Raw genomic sequence first — 17,458 nt, 5'->3', positions numbered from 1 at the left:
CGGTTTCGTCGAGCGCGCTTTAGTCGAACGCGGTTTTGTGGTGGAACCAAAAATACGAAGCCAGCCAGTGGTCTCTAAGATCCAACTGCTAATGAAAGAAAGCTCTCATTCAAGACCAAACAAACGCTCTTTCTTCCAATTTCCGGCGCATGTAAACAATCAATGTTTTTGCAAAACTATCAACTCTGGGGGAAAAAAATCCCCACTCTTTGATTTTTGCCTGTTGCAAACAAACTTATTTCATGCCTGAGTTTCTAATGTGGTCTGAATAACTGGATCAGGAATTGAGTCAGAAGGGGGGAACTGAAAGATGAATGATCATGTGTTTTCTCATTTAACTTAAAAAGCACAGTGGAAATGATGGGAAACTTAGATAATATTACAGTGGGCTTTCTAATACAAGCAGATAATTCTGTGTACACAGAAAAGTCTATTAAAATACAGAGAGACAGACAGAGAGAGAGAGAGAGAGAGAGAGAGAGAGAGAGAGAGAGAGAGAGAGAGAGAAGGAAGGAAGGAGGGAGGGAGAGGGAGGGAAAGAGAGACTGCTATAGGTTACTACAATGCAGTGATGGGATTCAGCCAGTTCGCACCTATTTGGGAGAATCAATTGGTAACTTTCTAAGCAGTTCGGAGAACCGGTTGTTGGAAGAAATCTCATTTTGGTTTTTTCCACTTTACAGGGTTAATTCTGTAAGAAAGGCAGGAAGGAAACATTCTGGTGTTGTTTCTAGCCTAATCTTTATTGCCCTGCCTCTCTGGTTAACCCTTATTACATTGTAACAGCTAAGGTGAAGCGCCCATCAACGTGAGTGACGTTGAGTTGGCCATGCCCACCCAGTCACATGACCACCAAGCCCCACCTACCCTGCTGGTCATTAGGGCAGAGAACCAGTTGTTAACTTATTTGAATCCCACCACTGCTACAATGACAATAGACTGGTTCTCTGCATTAGCTCTTAGTGATGTTACTATCATTGTTATTTTATTAGCACCCACTTTTCTCTGTCTTATCAGATACAGGCAATCAACAATTTACAACCATTTGTTTAGAGACTGTTTAGGGACGGCACTGAAAAAGGTGATTCATGACTGTATGTTACATTTACACCCACTGCAGCATCCTATTGGTCACCGTGACTCGACAAATGCGTGCACGACAACAGCGCTCTGACAACAGCGTGCCGACAGAAGCGCGATTTAAGTTAAGGTAAGGGTTAGGTTTAGGGTTAGAGTTAGGTTTAGGTTTAGGGTTAGGTTTAGGGTTAGGTTTAGGTTAAGGGTTAGGGTTAGGTTTAGGGTTAGAGCGCGCTTCTGTCAGCGCGCTGTTGTCAGCGCGCTTCAGCGCTCATTCGTCGGCGCGGTTCAGAACTCGCGGTTTTGTCACCGCGGTTTAGTCTGGCGTGCTTTTGTCGGGCGCCCTTTTGTCGGTGAACCATTGGTCACATGACCAAAATTCGGATGGTTGGCAACTGGCACTTATTTATGATGGTTGCAGTGTCCTGAGGCCATGTGATCATCTTTTGTAACTTTCCAACAAGCAAAGTCAACGGGGAAACCAGATTCACTTAACAATCATGGGACTAACTTAAGAACTGCAGTGGTTTATTTAAGAACTGTGGCCAGAAAGATCATAAAATGGGGCAAAACTCACTTAACATTGGAAATTTTGGACTCATTTGTGGTTGTACGTTGAGGACTATCAGTATGTATAATGTAGCTGAAAGATTTCCAGACAGTATTGGCTCAATAAACATGCCTCTTCTGCACTTGCCCAAAATTGTTAAATCACTGTGAGGAGCAAAATAACAGCTAATTTCATCCTAGAAATACATTAAATACATTAATAGGGGGGCAGTGCAGACCTAGTTTATGGCTCTGCATAAAAAAGATAGTCTTTTAGATAAACTATATCCAATTAAACATAATAATCTGAAATATTAATTTATGTTGAAAAGAATTTCTAAACAATGAGTATAACAATGTTCTGTGATATCGCTTGCAAAATATTAGCATAACTTTTCATTCTTAAATGGTTTTATTAAAAAGAACCGGAGCATGGACATCTAATTTTCTTATACTTTAAAAACAGCTACTTAAAAATATTAATTATTATTATTATCTTAATTTATTATGACCTGTCATTCTGAAAAATTCTTGGTGGCTTACAACATCCACATATACAATGAAAACAATTTAAAATAAAGTGTTTCAGAAACCGGACAGGAAAACAAGCTTTCTTCTATGAAGGGACCATTTGTTTGTTGAGAAAAATCTGCACACTCCATCATCTCGGTCAGAATCTTTGGTCTATATACTGACGCTATTCCTTGCCTAGTTATGACTGAATGTAATAGGATGTGCTTCTGATTAGACGTACTTAGTACTATGCTTCAATGACTATTGCTATTTCTAGAATTTACAGTGTAATTTTACACCCAAAAGTCACTCCCGTGAATAAAACAAGATTTTCTGGCAGGTAAAATGCGAGGGACTGCAGCCTTAATTACCTTTATGCCAGTTCTGTTGATTAAAAAAACAGTAAGAATTTTACCTGCTACTGCTATTGCTAAAGCCCTGGAGAGCCAGGCAAGAAAAATAATGAGAAGGAATCCAGAGGTGGGTTGCTCCCAGTCCGGCCCAGTTCGAGTGAACTGGTAGTGGCAGCAGGAGGAGGCTCTGCCCACTTGCCGGACTCTTATGCTCATAGGCAGAAGCATTGCATGCAGGCGAACAAACTGATAGTAAAAAAAAATGGAAACCCACCACTAAATGAATCCTGCTCCTCATTCATTCAATATCCTTGCAGTGATGTTGACAGACTTTATTTGACAAGGAAAATACGCGAAATACTTAGCTGAGTTTTTCTAGAGCCCAGTTTTTAGCTTCTGTGATTGTTTTCCATCCCTTTCCTTCATCCCGTTCCTAAGCTTTGCATTTTAGATTTAGATTTAGATTTATTAACATTTGTATGCCGCCCACTCCCTTGGGACTCTGGGCGGCTTACAGACAAGACAAGAAACATATATTAAAAATTTAAAATAAGGATACAAACATTAAAATTTCAACAACATGCATACAGTTGGAGTGGGGCTGGATACTACTCAACAGCCCCAGGCCTGCCGAAACAGCCAGGTCTTAGTGGCTTTACGGAAGGCCAGAAGAGTGGTAAGGGTCCGGATCTCTACGGGAAGATCGTTCCATAGGGCCGGAGCAGCTACAGAGAAGGCAGGAGGCGGTCTCTCAGGTAGCCAGGTCCTAAACCATGTAGGGCTTTAAAAGTAACGACTAGCACCTTGAAGCACGTCCGGAGACCAATAGGGAGCCAGTGCAGCTCGCGGAGGATAGGTGTAATATGGGTGTATCTAGGTAACGGAGGGCTAATAGGCGTAAAGAACAGTTACGCAGTTACATGAGATAATTGCACTCAGCTGGTGGTAATTAGGCTCCTCTCAAGACTATAAAAGGAATGATTGGGCACACGCCCTTTGCAGAAGTCAACATATTCTCTAGAATTGGAGAACTCCAATTCTTGGCAGGCTGGATTGCTACCAAGGTTAGTCTGTGCTGTATTGCTGCCAAGGTCTAGTCTGTGTGTTAATAAATCCTTGCAGTATCTTTGTCTCGGCGTGCTTTGGTGTACGAAGAGGCGGGGTCAGAACACCTATAGATGCCTCTAGCCAACCCTGTCTCTACTTTTTAGCATTTCCTGGACAGACCATGGGACTTGCAAGAAAGAAAAAGCAGCTGCACAAACCTTGTTGTGAGGTGGATTATAATTTGGCTGTAAAAGGACAAAAATCAAGAATCTAGCAGCTTTATCCACTCTCAAAATGAAGACAATCTAAATGCCTCAGACAATTTATGTCTGGATAGAGAAGGAAGGACTCGCTGGAGAAGAGCCTAATGCTGGGAAAGATTGAGGGGACAAAAGAAGAAGGGAACGACAGAGAATGAGGTGGGTGGATGGAGTCGCCGAAGCAGTCGGTGTGAGCTTCAATGGACTCTAGAAGATGGTAGAGGCCAGGACCTCCTGGAGGAACATTGTCCATGGGGTCGTGATGGGTCGGACACAACTTTGCAACTAACAACAACAGCAAATATATTGAAAATCTAGACCCAAATCTGCCAGGATAGAGTTCTGCCTTGCAAAGAGAACCCTAAATTGGATTGGATTTAATCTCTCCGCATCTCCTTATTTCCCTTCACAGAAAGTTTCTTTCCTTCGGGTGATTGTTCTTTCAAAGGAGATCACAACTTTCTTTGTCACAGAAAAGATGTGACAGGAAGACATTTGGGGGAGTAGGAGTTGCTTCTTTTGAACAACTTCCTATGCAGAACTTGAAATGTGTGAGGCATGTTGAAATGTTATTGTGAATACATTATTATTATTTTTTCCCCTAGCATTGCTTGAGATCTGTTTGACCCGAACATTCAATTCCTCCCCCTTCTTCTGATTCAAAATGCTGAAGATTAGACTTGTCATGTGCCCAGAATTACAGACAGGATGCGAAGAATGACAACTTCTGTTGTAGGAGGATGAAAGCATAATGTGCTCTATTGCTCAAGGTTGGGGTAATTTTGGAGAGAAAAGAAAAGACACGGGCTTTAAGAGCTGCATAACAGACGGAAATTCAATCTATGCAAATTCTCCCCCTTCGTGCAATTATTTTTCTTACTACATTTCTTTATAAAAAAAGTGAAGAAAATGGCAACCAATTTAATAAGGGGTTGTACCAAGTCTTCTACAGGGAGGATTTTAACTGGGGAACAATATCGGTTAAGAGAAAGACAAGAGGACCAGAGTGTTCAGGACAGCTGTGAAGCTGTGAAAGATTCAGGACAGACGAATAAGAGAATAATAGAGTTGGCAAAGCTGCCTGGGGGATTCTGGGAGTTGAAGTCCGCCAAGCTTAACATTGCCAAGGTTGGAGACCCCTGGTCTAGAAGACCCCCTATACAATTCTGGACAAATGGTTGTCCAATCTCTTCTTAAGAACCTGCAGTCAGGAAGCACCCACGACTACCGACAGTGGATTAATTTCACCGATTAATGGTTCTGTCAAGAAAGTTCTCCTTAGTTCTAGGTTGGGTCTCTCCTTGATAAGTTTCTATCTATCTGCTTCTTGTTCTGCCTTCAGATGCTTTGGAGAATAGATGAAAGGAACTACAGGTTGACCTCACTTAGTGATTACTTGTTCAACAACTGTTCAAAGTTACGGTGGTCCTGAATGAGGAGATTTGCAACTGGTCCTCAAAATCGAGGCTGCTGCAGTGTGCCGAGGTGGCGCAGTGGTTAGGGTGCAGTACTGCAGGCCACTTCAGCTGACTGTTATCTGCAGTTCAGCGGTTCTAATCTCACTGGCTCAAGGTTGACTCAGCCTTCCATCCTTCCGAGGTGGGTAAAATGCGGACCCAGATTGTTGTTGGGGGCGATATGCTGACTCTGTAAACCGCTTAGAGAGGGCTGAATGCCCTATGAAGCGGTATATAAGTCTAACTGCTATTGCTATTGCTATTGCCTTGTAGTCACATGATCACAATTTGGGCACTTGGTAGCTGGCACACCCTTACAAGGGCCACTGCGTCGCACAAGGACAGGATTTCCAATTGTGACATCCCTGCCACCTTTCCATAAACAACATCAGTGGGAAAGCCAGTAGGAAGTCACAACTCAAGGTCATATAATGTCACATTTAATGACTGTGTGTATGTGGTTTGCTTCATGACTACAGAAATACCAGAATGGCCTCTGCTAGGTTTGTGCAGTCGCATGATTTTTTTTCATTTTATAACCACACTTCATAGCGACAGATTTTCTGGTCCCAATTCTATTGGTTAAATGAAGACAACATTTTCTACAAAATGCAGAGTTAAAACAATACAATGTGCTATGACAGGATGAAGTGACAGCCACCAATTTGGACAGGGTTAGCAGGGGATAAGCAAACATGTGGAGTTGAAGGGCAGCAAAATGGTTTTTATATGTTGTAACAACCATGATAGGTGCATGCCGTTTCTACTTTCAGAGGAATTATACCAACTGTTGTGATGCATGAACTAATTGTGGTTTCTGTTGTGGCCCAGCAGGAGCCATTGGAGCTGCCACCAGACTCCGACAGCGAGGGGCCCTATGAGTCGGCTCTGGGGGATGTGTAGGACCCTGGACAGGGTTCCGACTCCGAGCAGGGCGCAGAGAGGCTGGTTGGCCACCAGGAGGCACCTGAGCCTTGGACCAGAGGGGAGGAGACAAGGGAGTGTGATCCAGATGTCAGTAGTGAGTTGTTCCTGGATGCACGCCATCGAAGAGCTACTAGGCGTCAGGAACAATTACGCAATTACAGGAGGTAATTGCACTCAGCGGATGGTCATTAGGCTCCTCTCCAGACTATAAAAAAGGCTACTTGTGCACACGCCCTCTTTGCAGAAGTCAACACAGAATCGAATGTTGGAGAGCTTTGTGTGAGCTTGGCAGGCTGGATTGCTGCCAAGCCTTATCTGTGTTTATTGCTGCCTGAGTTTGTCTGAGCTGCTGCCAAGGTCCTTATCTGTTTGTTCTGCTTGGCTTTCAGCCACCGAGGTGTTGGTTTCTTGCTATTAAAGTACATTCCAGTTAAGCTTGTCTCGGCATTCATTACAGGACAGAGGAGAGAGTCTAACACTCAGTCGGAAATATTGTTTGTGGGTTCTCAGTGCTAGTGCAAACTTTTGGATTGATCCCAGCCTAGTTTTTACCTGTCTCACCTGCTGCTATCTTCAGTTTAAATATTAAATGCACTTTGAGAGAAGATTCAGCTCTCTGAGCACATTGCCTTTTTGCACCGTTTCTTGACAAGCATATTATAATGCTGCCCATATTTACAATTCATGCTGCTCTTTTCTGCAACAACCTGCCATTTCCTTTAAACTCCCTTCCCTCCTTTCCTCTGATAATGAGATTTCCTCCATTTTTATCCCTGTTTGATCATTTTGGTCCTATCAGGCATCTTTACCGATATAAAGAAACATGTCATTTGGTTACTTTTATCACTATTTTCTAACTAATGGAGCAAGAATGGAAAATCCTGCAGACGCTGTCAAACCATAGTTCCCAGCAGCCTCCCAGCATGGTCAATGCTGAAGCAGGATGGCATAACCTGCTGCTTGCATTGCTGCTGGGAAAAAAAAACAAGTCACCATTCAAGAGAACTTTAGAAGAAAAAGGTTGTTCTGTCTCTGCTGGTAAGCTATATAATAATAACAACTGGTGCTTATTGCTTCGAATAAAACTCCTGAACACAAAACTCCAAAGTGCATTGTGATGCTATCTTCTGGAACTTAGTTACCATTTCCCAATTAACTAATCGGATGTAACTGACCACAAATCAAAAAAATGAGATTTTTGGATATAAATTTTTGGTTGGAACTACTTAAACTGCTTTACCCCATGTTGTACAGTTGGTATATTTTTAAGTACTACTATTGGGTTTAACTACAGAAAATGTATTTGCAAAGGATCAAAACCTTGTTACTCTTATAGCAATAGCAGTTAGACTTATATACCGCTTCATAGGGCTTTCAGCCCTCTCTAAGCAGTTTACAGAGTCAGCATATCGCCCCCAACAATCCGGGTCCTCATTTCACCCACCTCGGAAGGATGGAAGGCTGAGTCAACCTTGAGCCGGTGAGATTTGAACCGCTGAACTGCAGATAACAGTCAGCTGGCCTGCAGTACTGCACCCTAACCACTGCGCCACCTCGGCTCTTATAGTAGTCTAGCCCTATACAGTCCACATTAGACACAGGTTATTCTAGACGTTGGGACTTTATAACATTTGTAAGGTTGTAGGTTCCTCATTCCTGTAAGAATTTCTGCCAAATTTCCCTTTAAGCAGTATTATTTATCTGTCGTCATTATAAAGCCCTTCATGGTATCGGACCTGGGTACTTGAGAGACAGCCTGCTGCCAATTACCTCCCAAAGACCCATTAGATCCCACAGATTAGGCCTCCTCCGGATTCCATCTACCGTCGATTGGCGACCACCCGGAGAAGGGCCTTCTCTGTGGCTGCTCCAGCCCTTTGGAACGAACTCCCCGCGGAGATCCGGACCCTCACCTCCCTTCAGGCTTTCCGTAAAGCCGTTAAAACCTGGCTGTTCCAACAGGCCTGGGGTTGATGAGTTCCCTTCCCCGCTCGCATTGTGTGACTGTTGGGTGGGTTTCAAAAATTTTTGGAACCTACTCTGTGGGTGTGGCCTCCTTTGTGGGAGTGGCTTGCCGGCGATGTGACCTGGTGGGAGTGGCTTGCCGGCCATTCTCTCTCTCTCTCTCTCTCCCTCTCTCTCTCTCCTTCCTTTTGTCTCTCTGTCCCTTTTTTCTTTTTTTCTTTCATCTCTCTCTCACTCTTTTTCTTTCTTTTTTCTTCTTTCTTTCTTCCTTTCTTTCTCTCTCTTTTTCTCTCTCTGTGTGTGTCAGTCTGTCTGTGTGTGTGTGTGTGTGTCAGTGGGTTTCAAAATTTTTTGGAACCTCTTCTGTAGGTGTGGCCTGCTTTCTGGGTCCACTGGTGGAACCTTTTCTAACCGGTTCGGTAGATTTGACGAAACCGGTTCTACCGAATAGGTGCGAACTGGTAGGAACCCACCTCTGAGCCACAGATTGAACACTATCGTATCTACTTATTTACTGAAACGGATCTCAGTTGCACACAAGGGAAAGGAAGACAAGGACAGGAGGATAAACTGAAATAAATTAGACAGAGGCCATCACAAGAAATGGAGAAATGGAAAGTGGGAAGAGTTCAGGAAAGAAAACACAAATGCCCAGTGGACTCAGGAGTTCAACTATAGTTCATTGTCATTGTCTTGTGGCTTTACGGATTCATTTGATATTACATGTGGAAGATACGATGCCATTTTTCATTTGCCGGTATCATTGACACTGATCTATTAGGAAATCACAATTCTAAGTCAAGTGTGAAAGAAATAAAGCTACATAGGACACATATAGATCCACACTCCAACAAACATAATGAAACTCAACCTACAGGAATATTTGAGCATCATTTGCCTTCTTCCGTTTATGTTTAGAGATGGTTTATTCACTTGCAATATTTTAAGACAGTGTTTCTCAACCTTGGCAACTTGAAGATGTCTGGACTTCAACTCCCAGAATTCCCCAGCCAGCGAATTCGCTGGCTGGGGAATTCTGGGAGTTGAAGTCCAGTCATCTTCAAGTTGCCAAGGTTGAGGAACACTGTTTTAAGATTCTTCGTTCCAATAGAACAAAACCAAAAGTATTTCCCCCTGGCTCTTTAACAAAAAACCCAGGGAGAAAATATTATAACATAGTGTTGAAATGTTAGTTAAAATTAAAGTAATTTACAGCTTCTAAAGCATAGGAAATATTTTGATTTTCACTGGCAATATGTTGCATGGATTTTTTCCCCCAAAACTCAGAAAGACACAAACAATTCCAAGTTCAGAACTTTAAAGCTGCAATAATCCGGTTGCAGGTGATAAAGCAGGAGTAACATTACATCTCCCCGGTTGAGACTGGAGAAAAATCTCAAACTCAGAGAAGGTGAAATCACCTCAAAAAAACTACTTCGAAGGGTGGTAGAAACCTTGATAATTTCTGTTACTGCAAAAACAGAGCTTTACTATGGGAGGGAAGGAAAAAGTGGCCATGTTGGAATTGCTTTGGACAAGGGCTGTCAAACTCGCGACCCGTGGGCTCGATGCGCCCCGCGCTGGCCACGCCCACACCCAGTTTAGCGAAGGGAATAAAGTCACAATACGTAATGTGATGATGTCGTGACAATGTTGTGACGGCGTGACCTTGACACCCCTGCTTTAGGCTATATTCAACTGACAGTTCAAGGGAAGAATTAAGCACATGCTTCAATCTTTTTTTTTTAATGAAATCAATTGAATTTCAAATATTTAACCTCAGCTGGATCGAACCTCTCTCTGACTCTTATCAATTCTAAACAGTGAATAGTTTTGTAGCTTTGGGAAACCAGTGGGGCCAATTTGCTCAAATGGAAAGTAGTCCGTATTTACATGATAACCAGTAAAGCAATAGAAAATACTACTGTAGCAGTGGTGGGTTTCAAAAAAAAATTTGGAACCTACTCTGTGGGTGTGGCATGCTTTGTGGGAGTAGCTTGCCGGCCATGTGACCGGGTGGGAGTGGCCAAGAATATGTCAGCATTCCCAGTCAAGATAGAGGTATAAATTACACAGAAAAGAAAGAGGCATCCATACATCTGAATTTAACTTCAAAGCAGTGGCAACAACTTAAATTCATTAAACAATAATGTTTGTTAGGGCTATGCACTGTTTTTGAATATATAGGAATGTAAAGCCCACAGCATCTACTTCAGTGGTGGGTTTCAAATTTTTTTGGAACCTCTTCTGTAGGTGTGGCCTGCCTTCCGGGTCCACTGGTGGAACCTCTTCTAACAGGTTCGGTAGATTTGACGAACTGGTTCTACTGAATAGGTGCGAACTGGTAGGAACCCACCTCTGATCTACTTGGTACTTTTTAAAGCAGCGGCACCCTTTTCCTGGATTCATGAAATATCTACTTTAAAGAGTTGTGGGTGGGGTAGTATATTTACAGTCTTATTTGCTAGACTGTAGCTTTCCTTTACATCTTTTGGGATAGATATAGGCTTAGCGAGATTTCCTTTACAATTTATTTATTTTTTATCATTCTGAAAAAACTCACTGTAACCCATATACACTAATGGGGGATTATATAGAATACACATGGACCACTACATATTTCACTAGTCAACGTCATCTTTTCCTTCCCCTCTACAGGCGTTCTGGAACTTACTTCCGGGTCCACCAGTGGAACCTCCTCTCAATGGTTCGGTAGATTTGACCAACCGGTTCTACCGAACCGGTGCGAAACGGTAGGAACCCACCTCTGTGCCGTAGCCTCCTAGCCCATGAAATCTTGCTTTCTATTGAGAACAGTAATATGAGATAGCCAAGTACGTATAAAGTTGCTGTTATATCAGTAGCATCACTAAATCTGGTGCTTGTTCACCATGCAATAGATTTGCACGTTAAGCGGCATTTTCACTATCGCTTTTGAATACTGACCCTACCCGCTGTGATTAACGTCATTGAAGACCTCTGATCAAAACGGATTTGTTTGGTTTTGTGACCTCAATTCCACAAGTTACATTTGACTTCAGAATGACATAAATCAGCTTAGCCTGCCCTCCGGGAGAGCAGGAAGAGAGAACGTACAAGTAATTTTGGGTTGTCACTGAATGATTGCTTTTCTGATTTCACACATTTACCAAAAATAGATCAAGCCTTACCGTAGCTGTCATAGGCATCTTCACTTGTTCCATGACCATAGTCATAATATTCAGGGAGACTGCAATAGATTTAGACAGCGAGTTATTGCAAAGGGAAAATGGCTCAATTGAAACAAAACATTAACTAAACTTGCTATTTTTCTCCCTCACTCCTTTTATTAAAAGCTACAATGGTGAATTATTATCTGTATTTTGAGAGAGAAAACTGAATTTAAAAAAAAGAAGTGAACACAAAACACAGCCTTTTCCATCGGCCCTCTTTGCCTCTTAAATAAAAACAAATGTCGTAGCAACGGTGCTTTCAAGAGAAACACGTGGGATACTCATTTTGTATCTTCCCCGTCAGTTTTCCAGAACATTATTTATGTCATCATGTGTTTTTTTTTTCATTCTCAGTTAACCTGAACTAAAAAACATCAATTACACATTTGAACGACACAGTTACAATATCTAGAGGTGTGCATCTTTCCGGTGTAAAATGCAACCTTGAGGATCTTGGGACATTTGCATGCTACAAGGGATTTTTCAGGTGCCATGGGAAAAACTCACATTAGATTCCAATCCCTGGGAAGGATTGGAAGGATTTAAAATTCATTGCCATCATCATCTTTTCTAATAAATTTCCCCCAAATAAAAATTGTAGAAGAAATCTGAGCACCACGATGTAGCAAATACGTTAGCAGCACAAAGGACAATTTGGGGATACAAATCTTACATTTTAATAATGTTGGAAAGGTTGCTAGCATCAGTAAGGGAATCAGAAATAGCAGGAAAAAACAGTTTTCACAGTAGGATCTCTTATCTCTAGTAAGAGTAATATTCCCTGTCATTCTTCTTCTCTGCTGGTATTCATGAGTTTGGGAGCCCTGCCTTTTACACAAGCTCGTGTTAGTAACACAAACTATAATAAGCAAACTTTAAGGTTCATTACATAAAATTGTGCTTGGTTTTCTGAAACCAATAATCTATCTGGCTTTGTTTGTACGTGAAACTTCCTGAATCACGGTTATTTATTGAGTAATTACAATCAAAATAAACTGCCACAATTGTAATTGTACGGTATTCAGAGTCTTATTTCTATTCTTTGCTTTGATTGGGAAAACAGACATGGATCTCCATACAAATATACTGCAAATGTTTTGTGTTCTGGAAAAAAACCCACCAGTCTGACTAATACCTCAGCAAAATAGCACATCTCAATAACTCATAACATGTAACATCTCATAACTACTCATAGGATTTTCTTTATAGAAACACCAAGAAATCACAATTACTTTGTATGTAGTTGATAATAGGTTAACTCAAGTTATACATGTTGAACTGCTTACATGCTACAATAAATGGCTTAAAAGGGGGACTCTGTTTTAGATTAGATTCAGAATTATTTTGAAACCAGTGGTCCACATCATTAACCTGATTGAAAATCCATGGCTCCAACATGGGTTCAAATCCCAACGTGGATTTCAGACTACCTTCAACTTATATCAATGCATGTGAGAAAAATGCTAGCCGTCTCAGAGACAGTTCGGTTTAGCAGTGAAGATGCTGGCGTGGAAACCATTGTCAACCAGGTGACAGTGAGTTCTAGGCCAGTGGTTCCCAAACTTGGCAACTTTAAGACTTGTGGACTTCAACTCCCAGAATTCTCCAGCTAGCTCTTCTGGCTGGAGAACTCTGGGTGTTGAAGTCCACAAGTCTTAAAGTTGCCAAGTTTGGGAACCACTGTTCTAGGACTTCCTTAGGCGATGAAACCAGCTGTGTGACTTTGGGTTAGTTGTTCTCTCTCAGCACAATCTACCTCACAAGGTGGTTGCTGTGGGGGAAATCGGAGGCAGGAGAATTAGGTCTGGTTGCTACCTTGAGATGGCCAGATACTGAAAAAGGCAGGATAAAAATCTAATAACAATAAGATGCAAAAGGAATTGATAGGACAACTCCATTCTTTTTATTGCCTCCCAGACAATGTCTGCTGGTGAGTGTCTGGATTAGTCCCTCCAGTTTTCTTGGCAAGGTTCTTCAGAAGTAGCTTGCCATTGCCTCGTTCCTGGGGCTGCAAGACAGTGACTGGTGTAAAGTCTGTAGGAAGTTAAAACCCACCCCTCTCCTAGAAAAATGAAATATCCTAGGAAATATTGAAAAGGCAGAATATTATATTTCCCTGAATGTGAAAAGGGAGAAACATGTTTTAAAGACAAAGTAGCTCCCTGCAGCTTCCTGCCTACCCGCTTTTGTCAATGGGCCATTAAGATGCCCAAGCCAGTCCCTTTACATAATAAAGAGTTCTCCCCTTCAGCTGCAGGGTGACGGGATTAAGGCATGGTTAGCCTTTACCCACTCACCACAAGGCATCTGAGAACTCAACCAAATCTGGATTCAAAAACACAGCCTAGAGAGTTGCCCCTGCATTGCCCCATGCGAGTCTGACAACCAATCAGAATACATTGCTCGCACAGGAACAGGAAACAGATAGGTGGGACCGAACAGATTATAAAAAACCCTGCAAACCCCTTCTTCGCTCTCTCTTCTTCTCCACCCAACATTGAAGCATGTGATCACCTTTTCTGTTCAGGGCTCAAGCCATGTGGTCCTGTCCACCAATAAACCATCTTTCCAAGCAGCCTCCATGTCTCCAGTGTCTTTTTCCCCACTTGGAGCCGAACCCAGAAGGACATTTCTTCCAACAGTTCAAACAATTGGCTTTGTATCTAATGCAAAAGTAGAATTCACAATCTCCTAGTTTCTGGTTTTTAATTACTTTATAGCTCCCGTTGCTTAAGAAAGTTCAAAACATTCTTAAAGATCCATCTCATTCTGGGCACCCCTTTTTTTTTTTAACTATTACCATCCAGCAGATTGTTCAGGATAATAAAAACAAGGACAAATAGATTGAAAAACAGCTTCTATCCCAGGGCAGTAACTATATTGAATTCAACGGTATAGTGCAATATTAATGCAATATCAGGTTTTCAATTTCAGTTATACAGCATGTGAAGGATGTATGTCTGTGTTTTTATTTTTATAGTTATAATGTACACTGAAGATGGCGTTTAATTTCATTGTACGACGTGCAATGATAATAAACTAAACTAAACTAACCTACGCCTTAGTCATATCTGTTATTTTCTTTCTAGTTGCATCTATTATTTCATGCTTATGAAATATACGGAGGATACGCATGGATTGTTTTGAGAAAAAATACTGACTTCCATATTTTTTTTCTAATTGTCATATGGAAGACTGTGGCTTGGAATGTAAGAATAGAACATTACAATAGCTTGAAATATACATGAGATGACTGAATGAAAGGGAAAAAAAGATACGTTGCCTATTTGTGAAATTAATAGTCGAATACAACAGATCTGAACGAAAGTGGTCTGATCTTGTGGAGTGGAATTAAAGAATATACGTAAGAAATTGAAGGGTATTTTCAGCCATGAAAGACCAGGGCTACATGTGAAGTTCTGATTAAACTCATTTATTATTTCTTATGGTTCTGCACAGGAATCTACTCAATTAGCAGAGTCTATTTTGATGCTAGATAAGGGTCAACGGAATTTAAAAGGGGTTGAACTTAAGTCTGTTTATGGCTATGTAGAGATTCTAGGCTGATTCCTCTTTTGACTCCTTCCCCAGTTCTGCCACTCTTTCTCTTTCATTAGAAATTAAAGGAATAGATATATTTCATAAAGTATGAATTGGAGTCAAGATTGTTGGGAGTGTGTAGTAGAATAGCTATTCATAGACCGTGATGGCTACATGTTAAGCTCCAGTGAACAGTATTAATGAAAGGACAGGATTTCTGCCAAGGCTTGTCTGAGTTGCTGCCAAGATCCTTATCTGTTTGTTATGCTTGGCTTTCAGCCACCGAGGTTTTGGTGTCTTGCTAATAAAGTACATTCCAGTTAAGCTTGTCTCGGCATTCGTTACTGGACTGAGGAGGGGGTCAGAACACTATACTATATGATCATTACCACCACCACCACCATCACCATCCATGACTTCATTTTACTAGACGAATGTTTGCTTAACAGAAGGAAGTTTGCTAATTCCTGCGTGTGTCTCCTATACTGTCTACCAGCATTTTTCCTTTCTCTGCCATTTTTCTTTTCTTTAAGGATAGAAGAAGTAGGGAAAAGGTCTCTGCTATTCTATCTCAGATCCACTCATGTAGCAAAATAGATTCAATACGAGATGAGATAGAGATAAAAAAGCAAAAAAAACCCACCACTTATTGTTTTTTTGACATGGGAATAGAATGAATGAAAGTGGGGGTAGCATCTGAAAGAGATGAAAACCAGAAGACAGACTGAAAAAAACCTAAAAGTCAGGGAAAGAGACAGTTAAGAAAGGATAATGTTTTTTAAAAAAGGAAAGGGATTGCCTAAGGAAGAGCGAAGGGCCGCTGGGTAAATCTATTTATTTATTAATTAGACTTATATACCGCTTCATAGGGCTTTCAGCCCTCTCTAAGTGGTTTACAGAGTCAGCAACTTGCCCCCACAGTCCGGGTCCTCATTTCACCCACCTCAGAAGGATGGAAGGCTGAGTCAACCCTGAGCCGGTGAGATTTGAACAGCCGAACTGCAGATCACAGTCAGCTGAAGTACCACTGCGCCACCTCATACACACAAAAAACCCCACATACACACAAATACACATACACAGAGACATAAACAAACAAGCAGGTATCATCCCATACCGGTTCAAAATCTTGAAATTAATGGCCTGCTAAAAATGTCTTCTGTATTTTTCCCCCCTCTCCCTTTCAGTTGGATTGAAAAAGAGATGGTTTTGGCTATGAGTATCCTATGCTTCATTATACAAAACCCTTCCCAACACCACCTCCACCCCCCACCCCCAGCCCCAAATTTCCCCAGGCTTCAGCTAAATCTCAAGATATGACATCGTGAAGGAACCCCTCCTATCCCACACATTTGGGATGAGGAAGTGGAGGAAAGTGAGGAGGCTGTCAATGCGCTCTACATGGGGCAGCCTTTGAAGAGTATTCGGAGACTTCAACTCCAGAATGCAGCCGCGCGAGCAATTGTGGGTGCACCTCGGTACACCCACGTTACACCTATCCTCCCCGAGCTGCACTGGCTACCGATCGGTCTTCGGATACGCTTCAAAGTGCTAGTCGTAACTTATAAAGCCCTTCATGGTATTGGACCTGGGTACTTGAGAGACCGCCTGCTGCCAATTACCTCCCAAAGACCCGTTAGATCACACAGGGTCGGCCTCCTCCGGGTTCCGTCCACCAGCCAATGCCATCTGGCTACTACCCGTGGGAGGGCCTTCTCTGTGGCAGCTCCGGCCCTTTGGAATGAACTCCCCGCGGAGATCCGGACCCTCACCTCTCTCCAGGCCTTCCGGAAAGCCGTCAAAACCTGGCTGTGCCGGCAGGCCTGGGGTTGATGAGTTCCCCTCCCCTCTCGACTGGTATGGCTGTGTGATTTTTGTGTATTTTAATTATGTGTACTGTTGTTTATGTTCCCTTTCCCCCCTGAGTTGTTTGCCACCCTGAGTCCCTCCTGGAGAAGGGCGGCATACAAATAAACCAAATACAATACAATACAATACGATACAAGTGATGGGAAGAGATGGAGCAGAATAAGTCAAAGCGACAGCCTTCACCTCTTCAGATACTACTCTCCCTTTCCCAGCAACATCCTCTCTGTGGAGTAAGGAGGAGGGCAGCGAAAGTAAGAGAGTAATAGGGGTCGGGGTGAGAGAGCACTTACAATGGGTTCTGACACCTTACAGATGGCGTGGCAGGGTTAAAGAGCATGCAAAGTGGCTGGAGTAATGGACACATAGCATCCAGATGGTGGAGAAAAAAGCCATTTCTCTCCATCCCATGCCACTCTTGGAATTACTGCCTCTCATTCTGGATGTCACATTTGATCAATGTGCTAATATTTGATGTGTGTTCAGAGGAATCGCCAGAGAAAGACAGCATTGGTGGATGCTGATGTCATTAACAGTTTACTAATGGGAAGGGCACCTTCGCCAATCTATACCATGTAGGGCCCTGGAAAAAAAATGGCTGTCCCTTAAACTTCTCTTAAGCCTACTCTCTACTTTTTAAGTATTTCCTTCAGTGGTGGGATTCAGCCGGTTTGCACCTGGGTACTTGAGAG

The 17,458-nt window shown here is 42.2% G+C and overlaps 1 protein-coding gene across 10 annotated transcripts in view; it reads right to left on the bottom strand.

The window, feature by feature from the left end:
* KHDRBS2 (KH RNA binding domain containing, signal transduction associated 2) overlaps nucleotides 1–17,458 on the bottom strand; it is a 466,489-nt gene that overhangs the window by 49,605 nt on the left and 399,426 nt on the right. For 7 of the 10 annotated variants that reach the window (XR_015697103.1, XR_015697106.1, XR_015697105.1 and 4 more), the window contains exon 8: nucleotides 11,319–11,377. The exons of the other annotated variants lie outside the window; for them this stretch is intronic. Coding sequence is in view for 1 of the 7 variants with exons in the window: in XM_087718932.1 (XP_087575058.1) it covers nucleotides 11,319–11,377 (59 nt within the window). In the remaining 6 variants the exon portion in view is untranslated. The remainder of the gene's footprint in view (nucleotides 1–11,318; nucleotides 11,378–17,458) is intronic. 10 annotated transcript variants of the gene reach the window in all.

This window comes from Thamnophis sirtalis, unplaced genomic scaffold, assembly GCF_051295495.1.
Source record: "Thamnophis sirtalis isolate CommonGarterSnake01/CBP01778 unplaced genomic scaffold, rThaSir2_p1.2 scaffold_6, whole genome shotgun sequence".
Taxonomy (NCBI): domain Eukaryota; kingdom Metazoa; phylum Chordata; class Lepidosauria; order Squamata; family Natricidae; genus Thamnophis; species Thamnophis sirtalis.
Note: the sequence above shows the minus strand (reverse complement) of the source record. Positions and strands in the feature narration are given on the sequence as shown.